Genomic DNA, 24,913 nt, shown 5'->3' with positions numbered 1-24,913 from the left:
AAGATGTTGTGCTGGACAAACATTAAGATAGCTCTTCTACTAAATGCAAAGGTTTCCTGACACTTACCCTTATTAACCAGCAACATAACCTATCGGAGGTGTCGGAGCTTGTTTTTAGGACTTCTCACCCTCACAACTATTGCCTTCTACGTGTAGGTCTGCTACCGCAGGAATGGACACAATGAGATGGATGAGCCTATGTTTACACAGCCACTGATGTATAAGCAGATCCGAAAACAGAAACCTGTACTTCAAAAATATGCGGAGACTCTGATATCGCAAGGCGTAGTCAACCAACTGGAGTATGAGGTATGGTCTTCTTAGACTGTAGAGTAAAAGTTTCCTTCGAGTGAGGAGCAAATGGTTATTTTCAGAGGTGTAATAGAGAGATGTGATACAACTTGTGTCTTACAGGAGGAGATTGCAAAATATGACAAGATCTGTGAGGAGGCCTTAAACCGTTCCAAAGATGAAAAGATCCTTCACATCAAGCACTGGCTGGATTCCCCATGGCCTGGTATTGACTTTGTTTATACTCTCCATTCAGCCTTTGATATCTCTAGTAGTGTAAGCCCCCTCCCCCACCTACCCAAAGACTCCATTTAAATGATTTTTATTGGGGAAGCACTCTTACTAAAATGTTGGTAAATTTTATCCATATAAAAGATCAGCATAATGCATGACTCCTCTGTATGGTCAGCAGTAGATGAGCAGATCTCTTATCAGTAATAAACATGGCTGGAACCATTTTTTTTTTTTTTTATATACTATTGGGCCCTCATATTGCTTCAACTGCAGTGAAAGTACTGCACCCATTTCTAGGACCAGTTAATAATCGTCATTTAGTTTTAATATATGTGAGTGTTCCTAAGGTTTAAAACGGGTTCATTTGTTGCATGGTAATTGCTTAATTTCACAAAGAAGGCTTTGGCTAGGACTAGCAATCAAGCCATCTTTGGCCACCTCTAGGCACACACTGATTGGTGAAACGTTTTTGATAGTGAGATTGATATTGCGTTATTGTCTACCACTTTGCAGGTTTCTTCACTCTGGATGGTCAACCACGCAGCATGTCCTGCCCCTCCACTGGTCTCAGTGACGAGGATCTCTCACACATCGGAAATGTGGCCAGCTCAGTCCCTGTTGAGGACTTTACTATTCATGGAGGTGAAGACCTTTCTTTTATATTTGACTGTTTTCAGCTTTAGTCATTCGTAATCACATAAACACCAATGGTATCTCCCTGATTAGGTCTGAGCCGCATCTTGAAAGGTCGAGGAGAGATGGTGAAGAACCGAACTGTTGACTGGGCTCTGGCTGAGTATATGGCATTTGGGTCACTCTTGAAAGAAGGCATTCATATCCGCCTCAGTGGGCAAGATGTAGAGAGAGGCACTTTTAGGTATTGTGGTGCTGTGATTCTATTGTGCAAAGTTTAGTCAGGTTAATGCTGTAGTAGAATTTATTAACACATTCTGTTCTCTTTCTTCAATTCTACAGCCACCGTCATCATGTTTTACATGACCAAAATGTAGATAAAAGAACATGTATTCCCATGAACTATCTGTGGCCTAACCAAGCTCCATATACAGTGTGCAACAGCTCGCTGTCTGAATATGGAGTGCTAGGTGAGTGTGAGAGGCTGATGTTTACATTGAAACTGTACTAGTTCTGCTGGGTTTTTAGTTTTTATCTGTGCAAAGATACACCAAGAGCTAAGAGCTACCCTTTAAAAGCGGCAGGGTGGTCCTACCCCAGTCATACCCCTTTTTTTTAAATAAAAAATGATGCACATTTAAAAAGCACATCAGTTTACTTTGCAAATGTGCATTGCTCAGGTGTTTTCAGCAAGCAGAGCCCAATTACTGGGCTTTAAAACGCTGACCGTAGTGTGCATAACCTAGCAGCGTATAAAACAATGCGGATGGTGATATCCACTTTTCATTGTAAACCGGCACCCAAATGTCATGGATCAGTGGTAAGGGGTGTGAGTAGACATTGTGCTTGAAGCAAGGCAAGTTAGGAATATGGCATGTCTTTAAACTAGAATAAAAAGGAAGGGCAGGGTTTCTGGGGGTTCAGTGTATTCCTGAACTAGTAAAATTAACCTTATGGGACGTCAAAGCCAGCCACCCCTCTTCTAATCCCCAATAGTCACGTGGAATAAGACGTGTACCAAAGCTACTGAGGAGAGTATATACACCACTTAAACAGTGTGGGCAAAGGCACAGAATTTTTTGTTCGGTTTAAGAGGTCAACTAATTTGTGTATTAACTGTCTCTACTTCAGAGATAAAAAAACATACCATTAAACAGGTTGTACTTTGATATATAAAAAGCCCTATTAGAAACAAAAACAAACAGAAAAAAAAGTTTCGGACCTAAAGTATTATTTAAGGGTTCCATTTACATCAGGATACACTGCACCAAAACACATATGGTTTTGTGCGTTGAGGCACATTGTATTCGACACCCCATTCAAAGTGAATTGGCTGAAACACACTTGCAGGCACAAAATTGGCAGCCCTGCTGCATTTATTGCAATGCACCACAATCTACATACTTCACTGTAATGTGGGTGCATTGTTGTGCGCCCCCCCCCCCCCCCCCCCCAACACTTGCCTGAGCCCTCATTTAATCCAGCAATGTGCATGTCTGCAGTTATTCTCTCTCCTCGCTTCCTGGCCTCTGAGGCTTTGCTAAGGCAGCAGGAGCCATTGGCTCCTGCTACTATCAACCCATGCCAGTGACAAGGGAGTAGGAAAGATGCAGACAGGAAGGCACAGGAGCAAGCCTGCATTATTGCCGTTAAAGAAAGCGGCTTCCTATAGGGCCATTCCTCAGACAGGAGGAGCCAGAAACACCATCGGGGGAGAAGAAAATGTTTGGGGGCCGCTCTGTATAAACCAGGTTGTTCTAAAAAAAAAAAAAAAGCAAGGAGGGACACTCCTAGCAGAGATGGAATCCCACCCAAATAATTTTACACAGGCCAGAAAAAAAACAAAAGTAAAATTATAAAAAGCCTTTATAGTTTCCCTTTTTAAGTGGCCGTAACAGTTGATTGACAGGCTGTTAAAAAGTGAACAATGAATATCAGCCTTGTAGTAGTAGTATAATTATCGGGCTTGAACATTAAACCTTTTTCTTGAGCGGCTGCACAGAAGTAATTTGTTAAGATGTTCTGTGTAAGGGATCTGGAAAGCATATCCAGGAGCCAGTGATGGGCTGGATCTGTACAGATCTAGTATCATGAAATTCATTATTTGTATGTAAAGGCTGAATATCTGCAGCAGTATGTTCTTGTATGTTGGTAAATCTAGATTTCCTCTTTGATCTCACATTTCCGGTCTTTCCCTTAGGATTTGAGCTTGGCTTCGCTATGGCCAGCCCCAATGCACTGGTACTTTGGGAAGCCCAATTTGGAGACTTCCATAACACTGCTCAGTGTATCATCGATCAGTTCATCTGCCCAGGACAGGCCAAGTGGGTACGACAGAATGGAATCGTATTGCTGCTACCACATGGCATGGAGGGCATGGTACGAACAACACGTCAAAGCAGTGTCAATATTGATTTAGCATCTTGGAGTTTTTTTTTTTTTACATTTATTTATATTTTTTTCCTTTATGTCTGTTTTAGGGTCCAGAACATTCCTCTGCTAGACCTGAACGATTCCTTCAGATGTGCAATGATGATCCAGATGTGTGGCCTGTAAGTCCTCAATAACTTGGGCCAGTATCTGTTTTCAAGTATTTTTTGAGGATTGGGAATTGTAATATAATGGTGTGGTGGGTTTTATACATTGGCATATAGGGGAAAGAGTGTTACTGTGTACTGAGAAAGAAGATAGTACGCCACTTCCTGTGTTACTATTACAGGAAAAAAGATGATGGGGTTATGCACTCTCCTGGAAATAAGGAAGTGGGCCCTTAGATCATATTATGGAAAGAAACATGAGAAGTGAACAAAGGGGCCTTCCTGTATTATAGTGGGAGGTGGGATTGATGGCTTCTGCTGGAAATGGGGGGACATTATGAATTATGCAGGACACTGCTGATGTGAGGCAGTAGAATTTACTGTGTGACCCACACTTCTGAAAATAGAAGCATCAAAATGTGATTTTACCCAGGACAGGATGAACGTGTCTTTTATAACTGTACTAAGAGTGTTATATAACAGAACTACATTAACCACTTCTGGACCAAGCCTATTTCTGACACTTGTTTACAAGTTAAAATCAGTATTTTTTGCTAGAGAATAACTTGGAACCCACAAACATATATTTTTTTCGAAGAGACCCTGGAGAATAAAATAATGGAGATTGTTGCAATACGTTGTTACACCATATTTGCGCAGCGGTCTTAGAAACACAATTTTTTTGGAAAACACTTTTCTCTTTCATTTATTGACAGACAGCTCCTGATCTTCTTGACCATTGGGTTATACTGCTCCCTACAGGAGTAGGACACTAGGCAGAAAAAGAACTTGAATACATACGTCTATGGGCAGTCCCAGGATGTATACTTTCCCTCTCTGCTATAGGTACTCCAGGCCTGCGGGGCCCTCCGGGTCCCAACCATCCATTGGTGCACTGACAGCAGTCCTGGAGTCCTTTGTGTCCCGGGTGGAGGTGGCTTTTGGGCCACTGGGTAGTAAAAAGCGCCCCCTGCATTCCCCTGCCTCAACTGTCTCATCAGATTCTGAATCTTATCTGGCCCGCCATGAGGGGTCTGTGGCCTCGCGCCCTGAGTTTTCAGATAGTGAGGATAATTCCTCCATTCCTGTAGCTGCGCACGAAAAGGCGCTGTTGGATGCACTGATTGTGTCTGTGCATGAGGCACTGGTTCCCTTTTGGCACAAGCCATCTACAGCGTTGAAGGTGTTTCCGTTTCCTTGCTATTTGGACAGATTTGTCGCAAAAGAGTGGGAACGTCCCTTTGTGGTCCTTAAGCGATCCGCAATGAGGTACCCATTTGAAGAGTCCCTCTTTAAGGAGCGGACTGATCCACTGGTGGTGGATCCCCCAGTTTCCAGGTTGAATAGGGCAACCATGATTCCGGTAGAAGAATCGCTGGCTTTTAAGGATCTGGATGACAGAAAGGCGGAGGCTGTGGCATGCAACATGTTCACTGTGGCTGGCTCAGCATTCAGACCGGTCTTCACCATTGCCCTGGTGTCACAACTCCTGACCGAGTGGGCTAAGCTTTTACGCTGTGACCTGAAGGGTGAGCAGCTCCCCCCTTGCCTTTGCGGAGCTGGCGAACCAGTTGGTCCAGGGGCTGCAGTTTATCTGTGATGCCTCTTTGGATGTGACTCCTATGAACTCTAGACTGTTATGTTTCGGCAGTAGTCCTTAGGTGTGTTTTGTGGCTCAAATATTGGTCTGCATGCCAGACCTATAAAAAAGCCTTAACTGATCTTCATTTTGAAGGAGATCGCCTGTTTTAAGCTACCCTGAATGACATCATTAAGAATCTCACAGGAGGGGAAGAGCGCCTTTCTTCTGCAGTCTAGTAAGAGTAAGGAACCTTGTCACAGACGTCCTTCTCGGCTCACAGGAAGTTGTTTTGTGCCTCGGGGTTGGGTGACAAGGGTTCAAAGCCTTTCAATGCCTCTTAGGGAGGATCCAAGCAAACTTGGTCTGGCAAGTCCAAAGCGAGGGTTCTCCAGACCTGCAGACAAGGCTCCTTCTGCCTAAAGGTGCGCCCTCATTCCTGCCTGGGGAGGGGGGACATCTTTGCTGGTTTCGGACCTGTGGATCTCCTTGGTGCAAGACAAATGGGTCCACGAAGTGAAACGGTCCTGCTACAAGATCAGGTTTCATTCTTGCCCTCCGGAGAAGTTCTTTTCTTGCAAGCCGTCTTCGGGGCGGTGCAAGACTTAATACTTCAATTCAAGGGGTAATTGTTTAGGTTCCAACTACCTAATGTTTTCAGGGATTTTATTCAAACCTGTTCACGATCCCGAAGAAACAAGGCAAGGTGCGTCCAATTCTGGATCTCAAGGCCCTGAACTGCTTTGTGTAGGTACAGACGTTCAGAATAGAGTCTGTTCGCACGGTGGTGGCATCCTTACATCAAGGGGATTTCCTTGCCTCTATCAACATCAAGGATGCTTACTTACACATTCCAATATGTGTCTGTCACCAACGCTTCCTCTGCTTTGCCATGGTAGAGGAGCATTATCAGTTTGTGGCATTACCCTTTGGTCTTGCCTCTGCTCCTCGGGTTTTCACGAAGGTGTTGGCTCCGGTGCTGGCATCGTTACGTCAGTGAGGAATTACAGTGCTGGGTTACCTGGACAACCTTCTCTTGCAAGAAGAGTCTCCTACTGCTCTGATGGACATCGCTATATGGACTCTGAGGGAGTTTGGCTGGCTTCTGAATTTTCAGAAGTCTGCTCTGGTTCCTTCCACGAAACTGGACTATCTGGGTCTGACTCTGGACTTGGCTCTAGCCAGTGTTCCTTCCTCTAGACAATATTCCAGATGTTGCATGCTGCAATTCATCTCATGCTGTCCAGCAAGTGGTCGTCCCTCCGGACATGCATGAGGGTGCTGGGCCTGATGGTTTCTACCTATGAGGCGGTCCTGTTTGCACAGTTCCATAAGAGGTCCCTGCAAAGGGAGATCTTGGCCAAATGGGACAAGTGTCCGAAGTCTCTGGACAATTAGATCCACCTGAGCCAAAAAACAAAAGGGTCTCTGATCTGGTGGCTTCGCTCTCCAGCTCTACACCAGGGCAAATCTTTTCTCCCCCTGCATTGGACAGTGGTCACCATGGATGCCAGTCTGTCCAGGTGGGGAGGTGTGTCCTGGGTCAGCACTCCACTCAGGGAGTTTGGACACTGGAACTCCAAGCGATCAGGCTGTGCCGGTGTTTTGACAGCTTGGCTGTTGAAAGCCAGGTGCTGAAGGATAAAGGTTTGTCTGGGTCAGTGATTCCCACACTACTGAAGGCTAGGAAGTCTACTTCTAGGAAGATCCACCATCGTCAAAGGAAAGCGTACATTTCGGGGTGTGAGTCGCTTGCGTTTCACCCTCGCTTTTTTTAGGTGGCTCGGGTCTTGACCTTCCTTCAACGGGGAGTTGAGCAGAAATTGGCCTTGAGTACCATTAGGGTCAGGTGTCGGCCCTGGCGGTCTTCTTTCATCGACCCTTGGCCACACACTTCCTGGTGCGTACCTTTTATTCAGGGGGTTTACATTTGACTCCACCGGTGCAGTGCCCACTACCGCCTTGGGATCTCAACTTGGTGCTTTCAGCTCTACAGAAGCCTCATTTCAAAAATATTCAGGAGATTCCCCTGCTTACGCTATCCCAGAAGGTGGCCTTTTTGGTGGCTATCACCTCTGCGTCCAAAGTGTCGGAATTGGCGGCCTTGTCTTGTCGTTCCCCTTATTGACGTTTCCCTGATTTCCATCTGAATGAGGACATTGTGTTGCCTTCCCTGTGTCCCAGGCTAAATCATCCTAAGGAAATTGCTTTGCATTCCCTGGCTGTGGTTCGGGCTATTCGGGTGTACCTGGCAACTACAGAGTCTTTTAGGAAGTCAAGCTCCCTATTTGTGCTGATGGACCTCGAAAACAACTATCTGCTTCTTCTGCGACCATTTCTAGATGGATCAAACAGACAGTGACTCGGCTTATTCGATTTAAGGGTCAGGTTCCTCCTTTCCCTGTGAAGGCGTACGCGGGCGCTCAGTGCTTCTTGGGCCTTTTGTCATCAGGCACCAGTAACGCTGGTGTGCAAGGTAGCTACTTGGTCGTCGGTGCACAACTTTCACAAAATGTTATAAAATGTGTTGGCACATTCACTGTGTTTGAAGTGTTTCATAAAGTAAATGCCTCTTTTGCCGCAAGGTTTTCCAGGCTGCTCTTTAGGGGGCTTGTTCCCTCTTTGGGGGTCTGTTTTTCAGGTGGGCTCCAGTTGTTTTGGTTGAGCTCCTGTTAACTGGTTGGCTACAGTTTAGCCTTGGGAATTTTTTCTTGCTGTTCCCACACCTCATGTTTGACGCTGCTTTAGGACGTCCCAATGGTCAAGAAGATCAGGAGCTGTGTCCCATCAATAAATGAAAGAGAAAATGTGATTTTTGACTTACCATAAAATCCATTTTTCTGATGTTTATTGATGGACACAGCACCCACCCCTCTATGGAGTTGTATTACTTCTGACACTGCTTGTAACCAAACTGTGTACCTATAGCAAAGAGGGGGAGTATACCTCCAGGGACTGATTGTAGGCGTAGTCAAGTTCTTTTTCTGCCTAGTGTCCAACTCCTAACAGAGGCAGTTTAACCCAATGGTCAAGATCAGGAGCTGTGTCCGTCAATGAACATCAGAGAAATGGATTTTATGGTAAGTCAAAAATCCCATTTTTTAAAATAAAAAATAAGAAAACAGTAAAGTTAGCCCAATTTGTTTTCTGTAATGGGAAAGATAATGTTATGCCGAGTAAATTAATACCTAACATGTCATGCTTCAAAATTGCGCACGCTTGTGGAATGGCGACTAAACATTGATACCTTTTCAAAAAGCTCCATAGGCGACGCCTTTAAAATTTCCACGGTTACCAGTTTAGAGTTACAGAGGAGATCTAACTATCGCAGCGATACTTCATGTGTGGTTTGAACACCATTTACATATGTGGGTGCGACTTGCTTATGTGTTCGCTTCTGCACGCAAGCTCGGAGGAACAGGACGCTTTCAATATTTTTTTTGTTCTTATTTATTTTATTTTTACGCTGTCCCTTTAAAAAAAATATTTTTGATCACTTTTATTCCTATTAAAAGGAGGTAAACATCCCTTATAATAGAAATAAGCAGGACAGGTCCTCAAAAAGACCTCAGATCTCACATCTACACTTAAAAGAAAGGAAAAAAAAAAAATACAAAAAAAATTAAATTTTTTCAAATCCCCAAAAAATAGGCCCTTTAAGGCCATTGGGCGGAAGCGGCATCTGACATCGCTTCAGTCCTCTAAGGCCATAGAGTCGAGTGGGTGCCATCTTGCCCTCATTCGACTTGCTGCCCAGCACCTCTGAGAACCGGATCATTTCCCCCGCTACCGACGGCTCCAGTAAGCAGGTAAAACGTCAGAAGTGGCGGGAGGGGGTGGGCACCTCTCCCACCGGCTATAAAAGGGATCCTGCGGCGAATCTGCTGCTGGGACTACTTTTATTTGAAAGAGGACTGCCAGCCATGTAGAAAAATACCAGGGTTATGGCAGCTATCCGCTGCAATAACTCCTGTATTTAACGTCAAAATAGCGGTTTGGCCATGCCCCCTCTCTCCCGATTGGCTAACTGATGTTGATTGACAGCCGCGGGAGCCAATGGCGCCATGGCTGTGTCTCAGCCAATCAGGAGGGAGAGTCCTGGACGACCGAGGGACTTGTGGACATCGCTGGACAGAGAGGGGGCTCAGGTAAGTATTAGGGGGTGCTGAGGAGGCTGCTACACACAGAAGGCTTTTTATCTTAATGCATAGAATGCATTAAGATAAACCTTCTGACTTTACAACTCCTTTAAGTCTATTCACTGTTATAGGTTGTTGCACTTATCACCTCACAGTTGCTTTTAGTCTTGCTAAACAACGTAAAGAACACTTACATTTTATTGATTCATCTTTTATGTAAGGCTGTATATTGAAATATCATTGAGCTTTTGAAATGTATATGGGATTAAAGTTAAATCCATAAGGTTTGGTTTTTTTTTTTGCTTCCAATACAGAAAAATTCTGATGACTTTGCTGTCCGCCAGCTCTATGACTGCAACTGGATTGTTGTGAATTGCTCCACTCCTGCTAATTACTTCCACGTTCTTCGCAGACAGATCTTACTACCTTTCCGTAAACCGGTGAGCTAGTCAACACTATTTTAGTTGGGAAATGTATAGAATTCAGACACACATTACCAATATCCAAAAGGAAGTCAAAACGTGCAGATGTGATTCCAGATACACAAAGGGCAAAAAAAATCTGGTGCCACAAAACTCACCCTCTGGCCTAATGTGATTTGTGTCTAAAACAGGCTGTTTTGCAAGCCCATTCAAAATGAGTAACCTGCCTTTGCACAGCGCGCCCTAATGCACAGAAACGTGTTGCATTACACAACACGTAGAGTGAATGCGGCCTTACGAACACAAGGAGAATTTAGAGATCTGGTATCATGTGAAAAATTAAACACAAGACCCTAGAGTTTCAGGACATGAGCGTTAACCATTTAAAGATGTAAACCTCCCAAAAAAAAAATACCTGAATGGCATAATGAGCTAGTAAGCCTTCTGCAGTGCCGCCCGCACAACACTTACACGGCCGACATGTTAACCAGTCTTCCTTCCGGGTTCGCGCCCTACAGCCATCTGATTGGCCTGAGCCACGATTATGTCACTCCTGCGCATACACACAGGAGCCGCCGTTCGCGGCACAGGGCTCTGAAGGAACGACACAGGCGGCCGTTCCTTCAGAGCATATGCACCAGTGATTTTACTGGCTGCATACAAAGTCAATATCTCCTAAACAGTACATGTTTAGGAGATATTTACAGTACCTATAGTTAAGCTTTATCATAGGCTTACCTATAGGTACCAGTTAGAGGAAGCTTTACTTCCTTTTTAACCATGTTGCTCACTAGCCACTGTCCATAAAACCTGCAGCTCGGCATTTTATAGCAAATCCTGAACAGGTTCTCACATGTGGCTTTGTAATGGCTACTTTTCTGCCACTCTTAGTTTGCAGTTCAGTGTTATAAAGAGCTCTTTATATGGTTAATTGGGGGAAAAAAAAAAGAATTGTACTGGCATTATTGAAAAAGAACATGCACCAGTTTACATTATGTGCATTTAAAACAAAGAAGAGAATAAAATGGTGTGGGTATTTTGTTTTAGCTTTTAAAGGATCTCTATATGAAAAACAAGTCTAGCAGTAGTCTGCTAAAATGTGTGATGTTGCTGTGTTTATATTAATCCTGTTTCTAAATCTTTATATATTTTTGCACCACAGCTGATTGTCTTCACTCCAAAGTCTCTTCTTCGTCACCCTGAAGCAAGGTCAAGTTTTGATGACATGCTGGCAGGTAAAGAGAAATGATGGCCTGGTTTTTTGTTTTTCCTTTTTTTTTTTGTCAATTGTCAAATTGTCTCAAACGGTTCACCAAGACGATTTCAACCATATTCTTTAAAACACAATTTAAAACTGCATTTAGGATGAAGTGTGATTGCTTTATTTACTCTTTTTGATGAATTCAAGCTTTTACCCAAGAAAATACAAAGGTGCTAAGTAACCGCTTAGAATGGTATACATGTTTAAGTAGTAGTAGTATTGATGTACTTCTCCAGCATGGGAGGAGTGATCTCATAATTAGAATTTAGCTGACTAACAACCTGCACATAACCTATAATTGAATGGGGAATCCGATTTAGGAAGTAATGGCATGAAAAGCTGCACCTTTTAGGTTATGGAACCTTTATCTGTCAGGTATATGTCAAAGGACCTTGTTTTGTGCATTTAATATCTTTTTTTCTAAAATTATTGATGATGTTATGACCTTGAACAGGCCTGAGACTGCTACCAGGTGCCACCAGCTTGGATGTGATATCAGCAGATATAGAGCTGTCACTCAGATCATGCTCTTTGGTATTTCCCCATTTAGCATTTTTTTACGTTTAAAGTGGTTGTAAAGGCACGAGGTTTGTTTTTTTTACCTTCATGCACTGGAGGTAGAAATATGGGGCAACTTAGGAAACAGTGACCATAGGTCATTAGTTTCAGTATAAACCACAGAAATTGGAAACACAAAGGTAATACAAGGACACTAACTTTCAAAAGAGCCAACTTCCCTAAACTGCGCTCTTTGCTAGACAATATTAAATGGGATAGAATCCTAGGAACAAAGAACACTGAGGAACAATGGGAGTGCTTTAAAAACATACTAAATAAAGGTATTGGCCAGTGCCCAACAGGGAATACGTTTTAAAAGCGCTAAAATAAACCCTGGGTGGCTAAACTCCAAAGTTAAAATGTATGTAAAAACTAAAGAAAAGGCCTTCAAAAAATATAAGGCTGAGGGATCATTGGCAGCATTCTAACATTACAAAGAATGCAATAAGAAATGTAAGAGCGCAGTCAAGGCGGCTAAGATAGAACACGAAAGGCACATAGCGGAAGGAAGCAAAAAAAGGCCCCAAGACATTCTTTAAGTATATAAAGAGTAAGAAAGTGAGGCCAGAACATATTGGCCCCATAAAGAATGATGAAGGGTATCTGGCTATAAAGGACAGAGAGAAGGCAAAGGTTCTGAATAAATTCTTCTCCTCAGTCTTCACAAAAGAGACGGGGGGTGGGGGGGAAGATACAGCAACCTAGCCTGTAATGTCAATGTTATAACACGTCACAGGAAGCACCCTCATGGTTAACAGAAGACAGACTCAAAACTAGACTTGAAAAACTTAACATAAATAAGTCACCGGGACAAGATGGCTTACACCCGAGGGTCCTTAAGGAACTCAGCCAGGTAAAAGCCAGACCATTGTTCCTAATTTTTTTGGACAGTCTAGTGACAGGAATGGTTCCAGCTGATTGGTAGGCAGGTGAGCCTAACATTAATAGTCTGCAAGCTATTGGGGGGGATATTGAATTATATACCAGATTTTAGTAATGAAAACTGTATCATTAGTAGTAATCGGCATGGATTCATGAAGAATCGTTTTTGCCAGACCAATCTATTGACCTTCTATGAAGAAGTGAGCTGACATCTAGATAAAGGAAGGCCTGTGGATGTGGTGTATCTGGACTTTGCAAAGGCATTTGATACAGTTCTCCACAAACCTTTACTGTACAAACTAAGGTGTGTAGGTATGGACCATAGGGAGAGTACCTGTATTAAAAACTGGCTTCAGGGGCGAGTCCAGAGGGTGGTGATAAATGGTGAGTACTCAGAATGGTCTGGTGTGGAAACTGGGGCCCCCCAAGGATCTGTCCTGGGACCAATCCTGTTTAGATCATTAAGATTATTATAAATAAATTAAGAGCGGGGATTCCCAAACTACGGCCCTCCAGTTGTTCAGGAACTACAATTCCCATCATGCCTAATCATGTATGTGAATGTCAGAGTTTTACAATGCCTCATGGGATGTGTAGTTCTGCAACAGCTGCAGTGCCGTAGTTTGGGAATCCCTGATCTAGAGGATGGGATAAAAAGCGAACAATACTTAATTAAGCTGGGCAATAACTTCTACACGGGATGTGGAAACCTTACAAGAAGACCTGAACAAAATAATGGGGTGGGCATCTACATGGCAAATGAGGTTTAATGTTGGAAAATCTAAGGTAATGCATTTGGGTGCCAGAAATATTAATGCAAGTCACTCACTAGGGCGAGAACCTTTGAGGGAAAAGGACCTGGGGGTCCTAATAGACAACAAGCTTGGCAATGCACGCAATGCCAAGCTGCTGCAAGCAAAGCCGACAGAATACTGGCATGTTAAAAAAAAAAACGGGATTCACTCCAGAGATAAAATGATAATTCTCCCACTCTACAAGACTCTGGTCTGGTCGCATCATTCTCGATTATGCCTTGCAGTTCTGGGCACCATTCCTCAGGAAGGATGTGCTGGAACTGGGGAGAGTCCAGAGAAGGGCAACAAAGCTAATAAAGGGAATGGAAGACTTCAGCTTTGAGGAAAGACTACAAGCACTGGACTTATTCTCTCTGGAGTGGAGACTCTTGGGAGGGGATATGATATCAATGTACAAATACTGTACTGGCAACCCTAGCATAGGGAACAAACTTTCAGCAAAAGGGAATATAAAAAGACGCGGCCATTCACGAAAATTAGAAGAGAAACGGGTTAACCCTAAATTGCGTAAAGGGTTCTTTACTGTCAGAGTGATAAGGATATTAAATTCTCTTCCACAAGCAGTGGTATCAGCAGGGAGCATCGATGGGTTCAAAAAACTATTAGATGGGCACCTTAAGGACCACAGCATACAGGGGTTTACAATATACTATTGACAGCAAACACACACACTCATCATAGGCTGAACTGGATGGACTGGTGTCTTTTTTTTCAACCTCAGTGTGTAACTGCTGAGATCGCATGAACAAATGTCACTACAGAGGCTTGCACTGATTGGTTAAAGACACCAGTCTATAAAGTGCATTCATTCATATAAGCTATGTGGTGCTCAGCCTTGGTGCTGGATGCAGGTGAACCAGCAAATCCCCCCATATATCCAGATATGTTGCACAGGAGTCTTCTTCTGCATACATCGTTTCCTCCATGGATCTTGCCCAATCCTCCCTTACAACCCAGTCCCTCATACTCGGGACTTCTGGGACCGCCAAAGTGCCGTTATCAGGTATTTAGCTGCGTTCAGTAGGTGAGGCTCTAGCATATTGTTACATATATTTAGAAGGGTGCTGTCTGGTTTTGACAACGCACAATATATTTTCTGATAGTATCACATTATGGTTAAGCTAAGCTCCAGGCAGGCTTGGTTTTAGCCTCTTGCAGTCTCAGACTAGAAAAAGGAAAGGCAGGATGGGAAGCCGATCAGATGTTTAGGTAGCTGTGTAAATCTCAAAGCTGCATGGACAGAAATATTTTGACGGATAAAATGGCTTTATTATATGTATTTTATCTGTGTATTTAGCTGTTTGCGTGCAGTTTATCTTTAATGAGATGCAGTTCCAATGACGTCCATATCACAAGAAGCTTTTGTTCTCAGACCTTTTCCTTTTTTTTTTTTTTCCATTTACTGACGGTGCAGACTGGTTATCTCCTGTTAAAGCCAGAACACAATACAGCTTTTACATACTGAAGTCTTCCATTCCACGGTCCATCAAACACTGCCTAAGTTTCAAAGTTAACACTACCAACCCTCAGTCAGTCTAATAAGGGAGCAGCATTAAAGAATATGTTACCCCAACATTTCATATTCCTGATAGGTATCTGTTAAAACCATTTACTTGTGTTAAAAACTATCCTGTTCTCTTTGTATTGCTCCCTTTGTGTGAAATTTCTGCCAGTTTCCCTGTTTTTCTATTGTAAACCGACCATGATAGGCATGAGAGCACATCCATTGCAGAGTAATTAGTTTCTGACTGTCCTCCAATGGCCAAGACTTGTGATGAGACCCCCATGTACAGCCATTCACTGGGAAGATCAATGTGCTGCTGTGTCTCCACCCCCACCTCTCCAAGACTCCTTATGCAGCTAAGAACAAGGTTATGTGATCATTAAAAAAAATATTAATATATAGTATTTTTTATTTTTTTAAATATATATAAAACATGTTTTGCCTTGTATTTCTATTTAAAATTGAATGAGTTGTTTTACAAGGTAAGGGTTTATTTATTTTTTAATGCACATCATTTTTAGCGGAAATCATCAAACATTCTGGACGATCCTTTAACTAAACATGATCTTTTTCATTTGGTGTTACAGATAATATCTGAGACATCTACTTGTCTATGGCCAGCCTAAACAGCATTACTGCTTTTGATGTGCACTCATGACTGAACAACCTGCTAGGCAGATTTCAAAGGACCAATAATGAAGTTATTAAACAAGTTACTGTATTTATGCTGACTTTTTAAAATAATATTTAATGGATAAGGTTTCATGACATTACTAGAACAGAAGCCATTTATATTGCACTCCTCCCACAAATTCCATTTTAGATTTTGGTGGGTACTAACAGGTTGCATCAAAACAATTTTGAGCCTCATTCCAGCTTTGAGACTCTGAGCTATTTGTGTTTTGGGCAAGCAAAGGTGAAAACCAAGGTGAAAATATCTTTCTCTTTCATTCATTGACGGACACAGCTTCTGACCTCCATAACCGTTGGGTTATACTGCCTCCTACAAGAGTAGGACACTAGGCAGAAAAAAAGTCTGGCTACACCTATGGGCAGTCCCGGGGGTATACTCTCTCTCTCTGCTATAGGTACTCAGTTTTTTTCCTGCCTAGTTAGGAGTAAAGACCTAGTTCCTTGCTGGAATCTTTGGTCCTGGCCAATTTTTTTTTTTTTTAGATAGAAATTTCTTCTCCTTGTTTTTTTCCTGTCAGATCTACAATCAACTGCCGGACTGGGCGATGGGCTGAATAATCTAGATCCAGTGTTTAACCCAGTCTGGCCAGTGAGTGTGCGCAGACCTTAGCTACACGCTAGGTTGACAACTACATAGCCCCACTGTACGGGGGCTGGCCTACAAGTTAAATGCCTCACGAGGTCGCATACGACCGAGTCTGGTTCCTCCTGGCCGACAGCCCCCCATTTGGATGCAGAGGGGTTCTGTCTGGAGAGGGGCCCGCCTAGTTCCTGGTTTGGTGAGTGGCAGTCCCCCTGGAGGGTTTTGGAGTGGACGCGGGCCCATCCTTAGGATAGTCGAACCCCCGGGTCTCCCTCCTTTCTGTCAGGCATCCCCCCTTTTCATCTGTCCCCCATCCTATCCCCTCCCCCTCCACATATGTTTGGTTGGTCTGGTCCACCTCCTGGAGTGGGGGCAGGGCGCTATGCTGGTGATAGGAGCCAAAGAGTGTGCGCCGTCGGTGACCTAATGATCGACTTTGCAGGGGGGGGGGGGGTTGTACCTGGTGGGGCCTCCTGCCAGGGCCCCCGTCCTGCCTGGGTCTGTCCTTGAGGCGTGGGTTTCCTCCTGGGTCCTACTTTGTTGTAGCCTGTGGGTGTCTATGCACGGCAGCCATGTTTGTGTAGTCCGGCAGCCATTTTGCGGGGGTTTGCCATTGAAAATAGTGGCGACCATGACAGTGGAGCCCTGTGAGCGGCGATTTCGACTGTGGGAGCCTCTATTTGTCCCCTGGTGCTCACTCCTGGATCCTTTCACTTCCTGATTGCCGCACGTGGAGTGCAGATTATCCTGGTGACTGCAGCAGGTGCGCCTGTTTCTGCTGGGTGGTTAGTCTGGTGGGGTTCTCTTCCTCTCTCCTGAGGATCACTTGGTGCTTGTGCACGGCGATCAGGTGGTACTCCGGGGGGGGGGGGGTTGTCCCATGCAGTGTTTTACACTTTTTGTGGGATCCCCCTCGTGACTCATGGAGCCTTTGGAGCATATCTCCCAACCTAATCCCCTCTCTGAGGCTGTGGGGCCCTCCGGGGTTCTAACCATCCATCAATGGACTGACGGCGGTCCTGGAGTCCTTTTCGTCCCGGGTGGAGGTGGCTCTCGGGCGACAGGCTAGCAAAAAGCACCCCCCACCTTCCCCTGCCTCATCTGTCTAACCAGATCCTGAATCTGATTCGGCAGCCATGGACGTGGGTCACCCTGCTGGGTCTGCAACCACACGCCTGGAATCCTCTGATAGTGAGGATGATTCCTCCACGTCTGCAACCGCGCATGAAAAAGCGCTGGTGGAAGCACTGATTGTATCTGTGCCTGAGACCTTGAAGATGGGGAACACAGCTGCAATGAAGGCGCAGGTTCCCTTTGGCACTCACAAGCCTTCCAGAGCGGCAAAGGTGTTTCCTTGTCCCGCCTATTTTGACAGAATTGTCGCTAAAGAATGGGGACAGCCAAAGGGTCCCCTTGGGGTCCCTAAGCGCTTTACTAGGCGTTACCCCTATGAGGAGTCCCTTTATTAGGAAGTGGACTGTTCCTCAGGTTTCCTGTTTGAACAAGGAACAAGGAAGAAGTCCCAGGCCTTTAAGGATCCGGCTGACAGGAAGGTGGAGGCTGTGGCCCCAAATATGTACACTCTGGCTGGTTTGGCACTGAGGCCAATATTCAGCATTGCCCTGGTGTCGCAACTTTGTCTGAGTGGGCTAAGCTTTTACGCTGTGACCTGGAGGGAGAACAGCTCCCCCCCTGCCTTTGCTGAGCTGGCGAACCAGCTGGTCTAGGCACTGCAGTTTGTCTTTAATGCCTCTTTCGATGCGGGCTTTCTGGCCTTCGGCGTGTCTTTTGGCTAAAATGCTGCTCTGCGGACCAGACTTCTAAAAAGGCCTTGACTGATCTTCCCTTTCAAGGAGATCGCCTGTTTGGAGCTACCCTGGGTGACATCTTAAAAGGTCTCACATGGGGGAAGAGTACCTTTTTTCCGCAGGGAACTAAAGGGCAAGGAACCTCGTCGTAGACATGGGGCTTCTTTTTCGGCTCTTAAGAAGTTTTTTCGTTCCTCAGGGTCGACTTACAAGGGCTCAAAGCCTTTCAGGGCCTCCTCTGGAGGATCCAAAAAAACCTGGTCAGGCAAACCAAGAGCGGGCTTAAGACACCACAGACATGGCTTCCTCAGCATGAAGGTGCGCCCTCACCCATGTCAGGGGTGGAAGGACATCTTTGCTGGATTCCAGACCCGTGGACTTCCCTGGTCAAAGCAAGTGGGTCCATAAAGTAATTCGGTCTGGCTACAAGATCGAGTTTCGCTCTTGTCCCCATCAAGGTTCTTTCCTTCCAACTTAGGCTTGTCCACGGACCGCTTACAGGTCTGTTTGGGGCGTTACAAGACCTGTTGCTTCAAGGGGGGATTGTCCCAGTTCCAACTTTGGAGCCTTTTTCAGGGTTTTTATTCAAACCTGTTTAGGGTTCCCAGGAAGAAAGGCAAAGTGCGTCCAATCCTGAACCTCAAGGCGCTGAACTGCTTATGTGGGTGCAGAAGTTCAGAATGGAATCCATTCGCACGGTGGTGGCATCCCTGGGTCTGGGGAATTTCCTTGCCTCTATCAACATCAAGGATTGCCTACCTTCACATTCCAATATGTGCCAGTCACCAGCACTTTATCTGCTTTGCTGTGGGGAAGGAGCATTATCAGTTTGTGGCCTTAGCCTTTGGTCTCGCCTCCACTCCTCGGGTCTTCACAAAAGTGTTTTCTCTTACGTCCTCCGACAGTCGCCGCCTCTTCATATTCGTCACATATGGGGTATTAGACTTTGCTCCGAAGGAGTAGCTAGGCAACAGAATATGTTAACAATAAAGCTTTAACATATCCCACCCTCAAGGGGTGGTCCCCTCAGTCAATACCCTCCTACTTCCTGCAACCATATCTCAGTTTTAATGTCTAGCTTGTCAGGAGTGGCTGGCTCTCTCTGTGCTGGGACTTTCTGTCCCAGACTCTTTCTTCTTTTTAATATTTTGTTTGAGTTTTTCTCTCTACCTTTTATTAGCTGTTATTTTGTCAGCGTTAGTTAGTTCTTCGGACGAAGAGGATCATGCGGACTGGGTCTCGGGCTGATCCCCCTGGTCGCAGGTCGTGGGTCAGTGGCTTCCCAGTCTGCCATCGAGCGTTCAGCCAGGTAACGCTCCTGGCATAGTGAACGACCCATCCCTGTTCGGTGCAGGGATGATTGGTGAGGTGGCTACCTCACTGGACGCTGTGCGGTTTCTTAACCCCCATTTTGTGCGTCTTGAATTGCGACTCTCCCTGCCTCATGTTCAGCGGCTTGTTCGCCTGTGCGGGTCCCCCACGCCATGTGAGGTAAGTGTATTTATGTGGGGACCTGTCTGTCTGGGGGGGTGTCAGTCTGGGACTGTGTAACCTGCCTCTATTCACACTGCTTGTCTCCCTATCTCTCGGCTGCATGCTGTGGGCTGCAAGGGGGGGGGGAGCTGTATGACACTGTGTGTGTCAGGCTGGGCAGTGTGAGAGCTGTGTGCTGTGGGGCATGTTTTTCTTGGCATGTTTGGGCATATACAGCGATCGCTGCGGCGATCTAACATGTATCCTTATATTGGATTGTAATATGTGTTTTAATGCACTGTGGAGCGGCGTTTTCGGCGCCAAACGACGCCATTTTGCCTGCACCCGCTCCGGCCGCATGGTTTACATGCATGGCGGCCATTTTCTTGTAGCCTCCATAGGCTTACATAGAGCGCCCGGGCAGCATCACTTCCTCTTTCCAGGAACACCGATCGAGGCAGCAGCAGCGGCGAGGGTCTCCTCAGGTTTTATCCTTCTGTTCTTGCTATCCATTGCCTGTGTTCAGTTTGCATATTCCCTGTGGGGGTCTCATTGTGCTTGAGTGTGGTGCGGTGGGCTGCGCTTGCCGCGCTTGCTAAAAAGGGGCAGTTAACCCTTGGTTGTCTGGCATTACAGGGGCAATGGATTCTCAGGAGGGCAAATTTCCTACAGTATTGGTGGAAAGCCAGGGGACCGCTGTTTCCCCCCCAGGGGGGGATTTAGCCACTATTGTGGCTGGCCTTGCTGTTCAGGTGCAAATGCTGGTGGCTGCTCAATCTACTAAACGGCCCAGAGTTGCTCTGTCCTCTGATTCTGAGGGTGAAGGTGATGGGGCTGTTCTGGCAGGGACCTCCTTATCGGGGTCCCGCTCCTCTCTTGATCTAGTGGGGTCTGAGGTGGAGGCTGAAGTTGAGGGGGTCGATAATTCTCCCCCTGGCTCGCCTGAAGAGCTTGCAATCATGGATGAGTTGATTGCTTCCATTAAGCAAACGCTGCGTTTGCAGGACGAAGTGTGTCCCCCCGCTGCCTTGGCGGCTTATGGGACGCAGAGAAAACGCAGGACGCCGCAGGTTTTTCCCTGCAATGCTGATTTTCAGCGCGCCGTTAAGGATCAATGGCGCGATCTGCGCAAACCTTTTGCGGTACCAAGTAAATTCAAGCTGCGTTATCCTTTTTCGCCTGCCACTGATGAACGGTGGTGTGTGCCTCCACCAGTGGATCATGCAATTGCGGTTTTGAACAAAGCCACTGCGATTCCTGCAGAGGGTTCCCCTGTTTTCCGTGATGCCACGGATAGGAGACTGGAGTCTCTTGCCCGTCATACTTATTCTGTTACGGGTTCCATGCTTAAGGCTCTGTTTGCTTCTCTCATGGCGGCCCAGGCAATCGCAAGTTGGACGCAGATGCTTAGGCGCGTCCTAGTGGCCGATTCGGCCTCGGCGGCGACCCTGGATATGGTGGATCAGATCCACCAGGGTGTCATGTATCTGTGTGATGCGGACCTGGACTTGATTCCGTTGGCTGCACGTGTGCACAGCGTGGCGGTGTTGTCTCGCCGCCTGGTTTGGTTAAAATGTTGGTCGGTGGACCAATCTTCACGTAAGACCTTAGCCAATCTGCCTTATGATGGGTCTCGCCTTTTTGGGGAGTCCCTGGATGTGTTGATTAAGGGGATCACCGGGGTAAGAGCACTCTCTTGCCCCATTTCCCCAAGGCTAAGGGGGCTTCTGGGAAGAAGCATGCAAATTTTCGGCCCCCTCAGGGGTCCTTTCGTGCCTTTCGGCCGCACTACAAGGGCAAACCGTTCAAAGGTCGAGGCTCTCAGAAGAAGCCCTGGTCTGGGAAACAGAAGTCCGGCCAATCCGGACCTGCAGCCCATAACAGTTCGGCCTGAAGGGGCGCCCTCACCCAGTTTTGGGGTGGGGGGACGCTTGCTCGGTTTTCTTCAGCCCTGGTTGGCCCGTGTGCGGGACAGATGGGTTCTGGAAATCGTTCGATCTGGTTACAAGATCGAGTTTCTCTCTCGGCCGGAGAGCAGATTTTTTCCCTCAAATCTTCAACTGTCTCCAGAGCGCCTGCGGGATCTGCACCTGGCGGTGCGGGACCTGAGGGCTCAGGGAGTGGTGGTCCCGGTGCCTCATCGGGACAGGTTTCGGGGGTTTTATTCCAATCTGTTCACCGTGCCCAGAAAGGAGGGCAAGGTTCGTCCGATTCTGGACTTGAAGGCTCTGAACCGCTCTGTGCGGGTTCGCAAGTTCCGCATGGAATCCCTGCGGTCGGTGGTGGCTGCCCTGGTTCCGGGGGAATTCATGGCCTCCATCGATTTGAAGGATGCGTACCTTCACATCCCCATATTCGAGGGTCATCAGAGGTACCTTCGTTTTGCCATTGCGGAGGATCACTACCAGTTCGTGGCGTTGCCCTTTGGTCTCGCCTCGGCTCCGCGGGTCTTTACCAAGGTGCTTGCACCGGTTCTGGCATTATTGAGGGCCCAGGGCATTTCTGTCCTGGGGTATCTGGACGACATTCTGGTTCGGTCTGCGACCAGACAAGGTCTGGAGGAGGACCTGTCTGTCACAATGCAAACTCTGCAGGAGTTTGGTTGGACGATAAATTTTCCAAAGTCGACACTGAGTCCGTCGGTTCGTCTCCCCTATCTGGGAATGATACTGGACTCGTGCAGGCGAAGGTCTTCCTGCCGGAAGACAAACTCAGGACTCTCCGGGAGGAAGTCAGGTCCCTCAGGGACGTTCCGAACTCGTCTCTGCGGACGTGTATGAGATGTCTGGGATTGATGGTCTCGGCCTTCGAGGCGATTCCTTTCGCACAGTTTCACACGCGGGGTCTCCAAGCGGAGATCCTGTCCAGGTGGGACGGGCGACCTCAATCTCTGGATCTTCAAATCTCGTTGAGTCTTCGCACCAGGGAAAACCTTCTGTGGTGGCTCCAGTCCCCGTTGGTGTCCGGGGGCAAGTCGTTTCGTCCGATCTCGTGGACGGTGATCACCACGGATGCCAGCCTGTCGGGCTGGGGTGGAGTTCTGGGCGTTCTGTCCGCTCAGGGGACTTGGTCGGAGGGGGAGTCTTCCCTTCCGATCAACATTCTGGAATTGCGTGCGCTAAGGCTCTGTCTTCATCGCTGGACGGACCGGCTGCAGGGTTGCCCGGTTCGGGTGCAGACGGACAATGCCACGGCGGTGGCCTACATCAACCACCAAGGGGGCACCAGGAGTGCCCGAGCGGCTCGAGAAGTGGCCGACATTCTGTCTTGGGCCGAGACTCATGTCCCGGCGATAACGGCGGTTCACATTCCGGGAGTGGAGAACTGGCAGGCGGACTATCTGAGTCGCCAGACCCTGGATCAGGGGGAATGGTCTCTCCATCCGGCTGTCTTCCAGACGTTGTGCGCGAAGTGGGGTCTTCCAGAAGTGGACCTGTTCGCGTCTCGCCTCAACAACAAGGTGAAGAGGTTCGTGGCAAGGACGCGCGACCCTCGGGCAGACGCGTCGGACGCGTTAGTGGCCCCGTGGCATCAGTACAGGCTGATGTACGCGTTTCCACCGATTCAGTTGCTGTCCAGGTTCCTTCGCAGGTTACACTCGGAACGCAACACGGTGATTCTTGTGGCACCGGACTGGCCTCGCCGGTCCTGGTACGCAGACCTCGTGAATCTGGCGGTCGACGCCCCGTGGCGTCTGCCTCTTCGAGACGATCGTGAATCTGGCGGTCGACGCCCCGTGGCGTCTGCCTCTTCGAGACGATCTACTGTCTCAAGGACCGATATACCATCCTGCTTTACAGTCGCTGGCTTTGACGGCCTGGCTGTTGAAACCGAGGTCCTGAAGGAGAGGGGTCTCTCTCCGGAGGTCGTTCATACTTTAATCAACGCGAGGAAGTCTTCCTCGGGGAAGGTTTATTACCGTACTTGGAAGGCCTATTTTGCCTGGTGTGAGTCCAGGGGGTTTTCACCCCGCACGTACTCGGTGTCCCGTGTGCTGTCTTTCCTTCAAACGGGTGTTGATCAGCGTTTGGCGCTGGCTACGATAAAGGGTCAGGTGTCTGCTCTGGCCGTTCTGTTTCAACGTCCCGTGGCTTCCAATCCTTTGGTTGGCACCTTTGTTCAGGGTGTGCGGCATCTGGTTCCCCCGAGGCGGGATCCTCTGCCCCCTTGGGACTTGAATCTCGTTCTATCTGTGTTACAACGTGCTCCTTTTGAACAGATCAGGGAGATCTCGTTGTCTGTGTTGTCCAAAAAGGTCGCCTTTTTGGTGGCGATCACTTCGGCTCGCAGAGTGTCGGAACTGGCGGCTTTGTCCTGCAAGTCTCCGTACCTGGTTATTCATTTGGATAAGGTGGTCTTGCGACCTAATCCTTCTTTTCTGCCGAAACGAGTTTCGGATTTCCATCTTAATGAGGATGTTGTCTTGCCTTCGTTGTGCACGAAGCCTAAACATCCAAAGGAGGTGAGATTGCACTCTCTGGATGTTGTTCGGGCGATAAGGGTTTACCTTAAATCGACTGGGTCTTTGTTTGTTCTTCCAGAGGGTCCTCGGAAGGGCATGGCGGCTTCGGCCTCTTCCATCGCCAAATGGATCAGGCAGACCATTGAACAGGCCTATGCTTTGCAGGGGAAGGTTCCCCCTGTGCCTGTGAAGGCGCACTCTACTAGATCTCTGAGTACGTCTTGGGCCTGTCGTCATGGGGCTTCTGTAGCCCAGGTGTGTAAGGCGGCGACTTGGTCGACCGTGCACACTTTCACAAAATTCTACAAAGTAGATGTTCAGGCATCGGCGGATGCTTCCTTTGGCCGCAAGTTCTTAGTGCGGCTGTTCCCTAGGGTCCCTTGTTGGGGACTCCTGGCTGTTGGGATAAGTTTTGTATCCCCTGGTTTTTTTGTCTTTTCCTGGGTTGTTGCTCCTGTTGAGCACTTATTTTGCTGTTGCCCAGCTGGTTTCCTTCCTTTGGTAAGGTTCCTTTCTTTGATGTGGAGACTGCGTTGCCTTTCGGCGCGGATGCGTTTCCCACCCCTCATGTTTGCACTGCTTTGGGACGTCCCCATATGTGACGAATATGAAGAGGCGGCGACTGTCGGAGGACGTAAGAGAAAACGGAATTTTTGTAAAATCTTACCTGTAAAATTCCTTTCTCTGAGTCCTCAGACAGTCGCCGCCCCCGCCCCTCTTTTGGGGTTTGATTGTATACTCTACTGCTATTCCACTAAAACTGAGATATGGTTGCAGGAAGTAGGAGGGTATTGACTGAGGGGACCACCCCTTGAGGGTGGGATATGTTAAAGCTTTATTGTTAACATATTCTGTTGCCTAGCTACTCCTTCGGAGCAAAGTCTAATACCCCATATGTGACGAATATGAAGAGGCGGCGACTGTCGGAGGACTCAGAGAAAGGAATTTTACAGGTAAGATTTTACAAAAATTCCGTTATCCCCGGAGCTAGCTTTGTTATGCCAATGGGGGATCGCAGTGCTGGGCTACTTTGACGATC

At 47.1% G+C, this 24,913-nt stretch overlaps 1 protein-coding gene across 3 annotated transcripts in view; it reads left to right on the top strand.

Moving 5' to 3' along the window:
• The window catches only part of OGDH (oxoglutarate dehydrogenase), a 163,437-nt gene that overhangs the window by 113,438 nt on the left and 25,086 nt on the right, over positions 1 to 24,913 (top strand). For all 3 annotated transcript variants that reach the window (XM_082253290.1, XM_082253289.1, XM_082253288.1), the window contains 9 exons: positions 157 to 309; positions 415 to 517; positions 1,039 to 1,167; positions 1,252 to 1,402; positions 1,501 to 1,628; positions 3,359 to 3,537; positions 3,639 to 3,710; positions 9,728 to 9,853; positions 10,998 to 11,070. In XM_082253290.1, the coding sequence (XP_082109416.1) occupies positions 157 to 309; positions 415 to 517; positions 1,039 to 1,167; positions 1,252 to 1,402; positions 1,501 to 1,628; positions 3,359 to 3,537; positions 3,639 to 3,710; positions 9,728 to 9,853; positions 10,998 to 11,070 (1,114 nt within the window). The remainder of the gene's footprint in view (positions 1 to 156; positions 310 to 414; positions 518 to 1,038; positions 1,168 to 1,251; positions 1,403 to 1,500; positions 1,629 to 3,358; positions 3,538 to 3,638; positions 3,711 to 9,727; positions 9,854 to 10,997; positions 11,071 to 24,913) is intronic.

Source organism: Pelophylax lessonae, assembly GCF_965119305.1.
Source record: "Pelophylax lessonae genome assembly, chromosome: 4".
In the NCBI taxonomy this organism is placed as follows: domain Eukaryota; kingdom Metazoa; phylum Chordata; class Amphibia; order Anura; family Ranidae; genus Pelophylax; species Pelophylax lessonae.
Note: the sequence above shows the minus strand (reverse complement) of the source record. Positions and strands in the feature narration are given on the sequence as shown.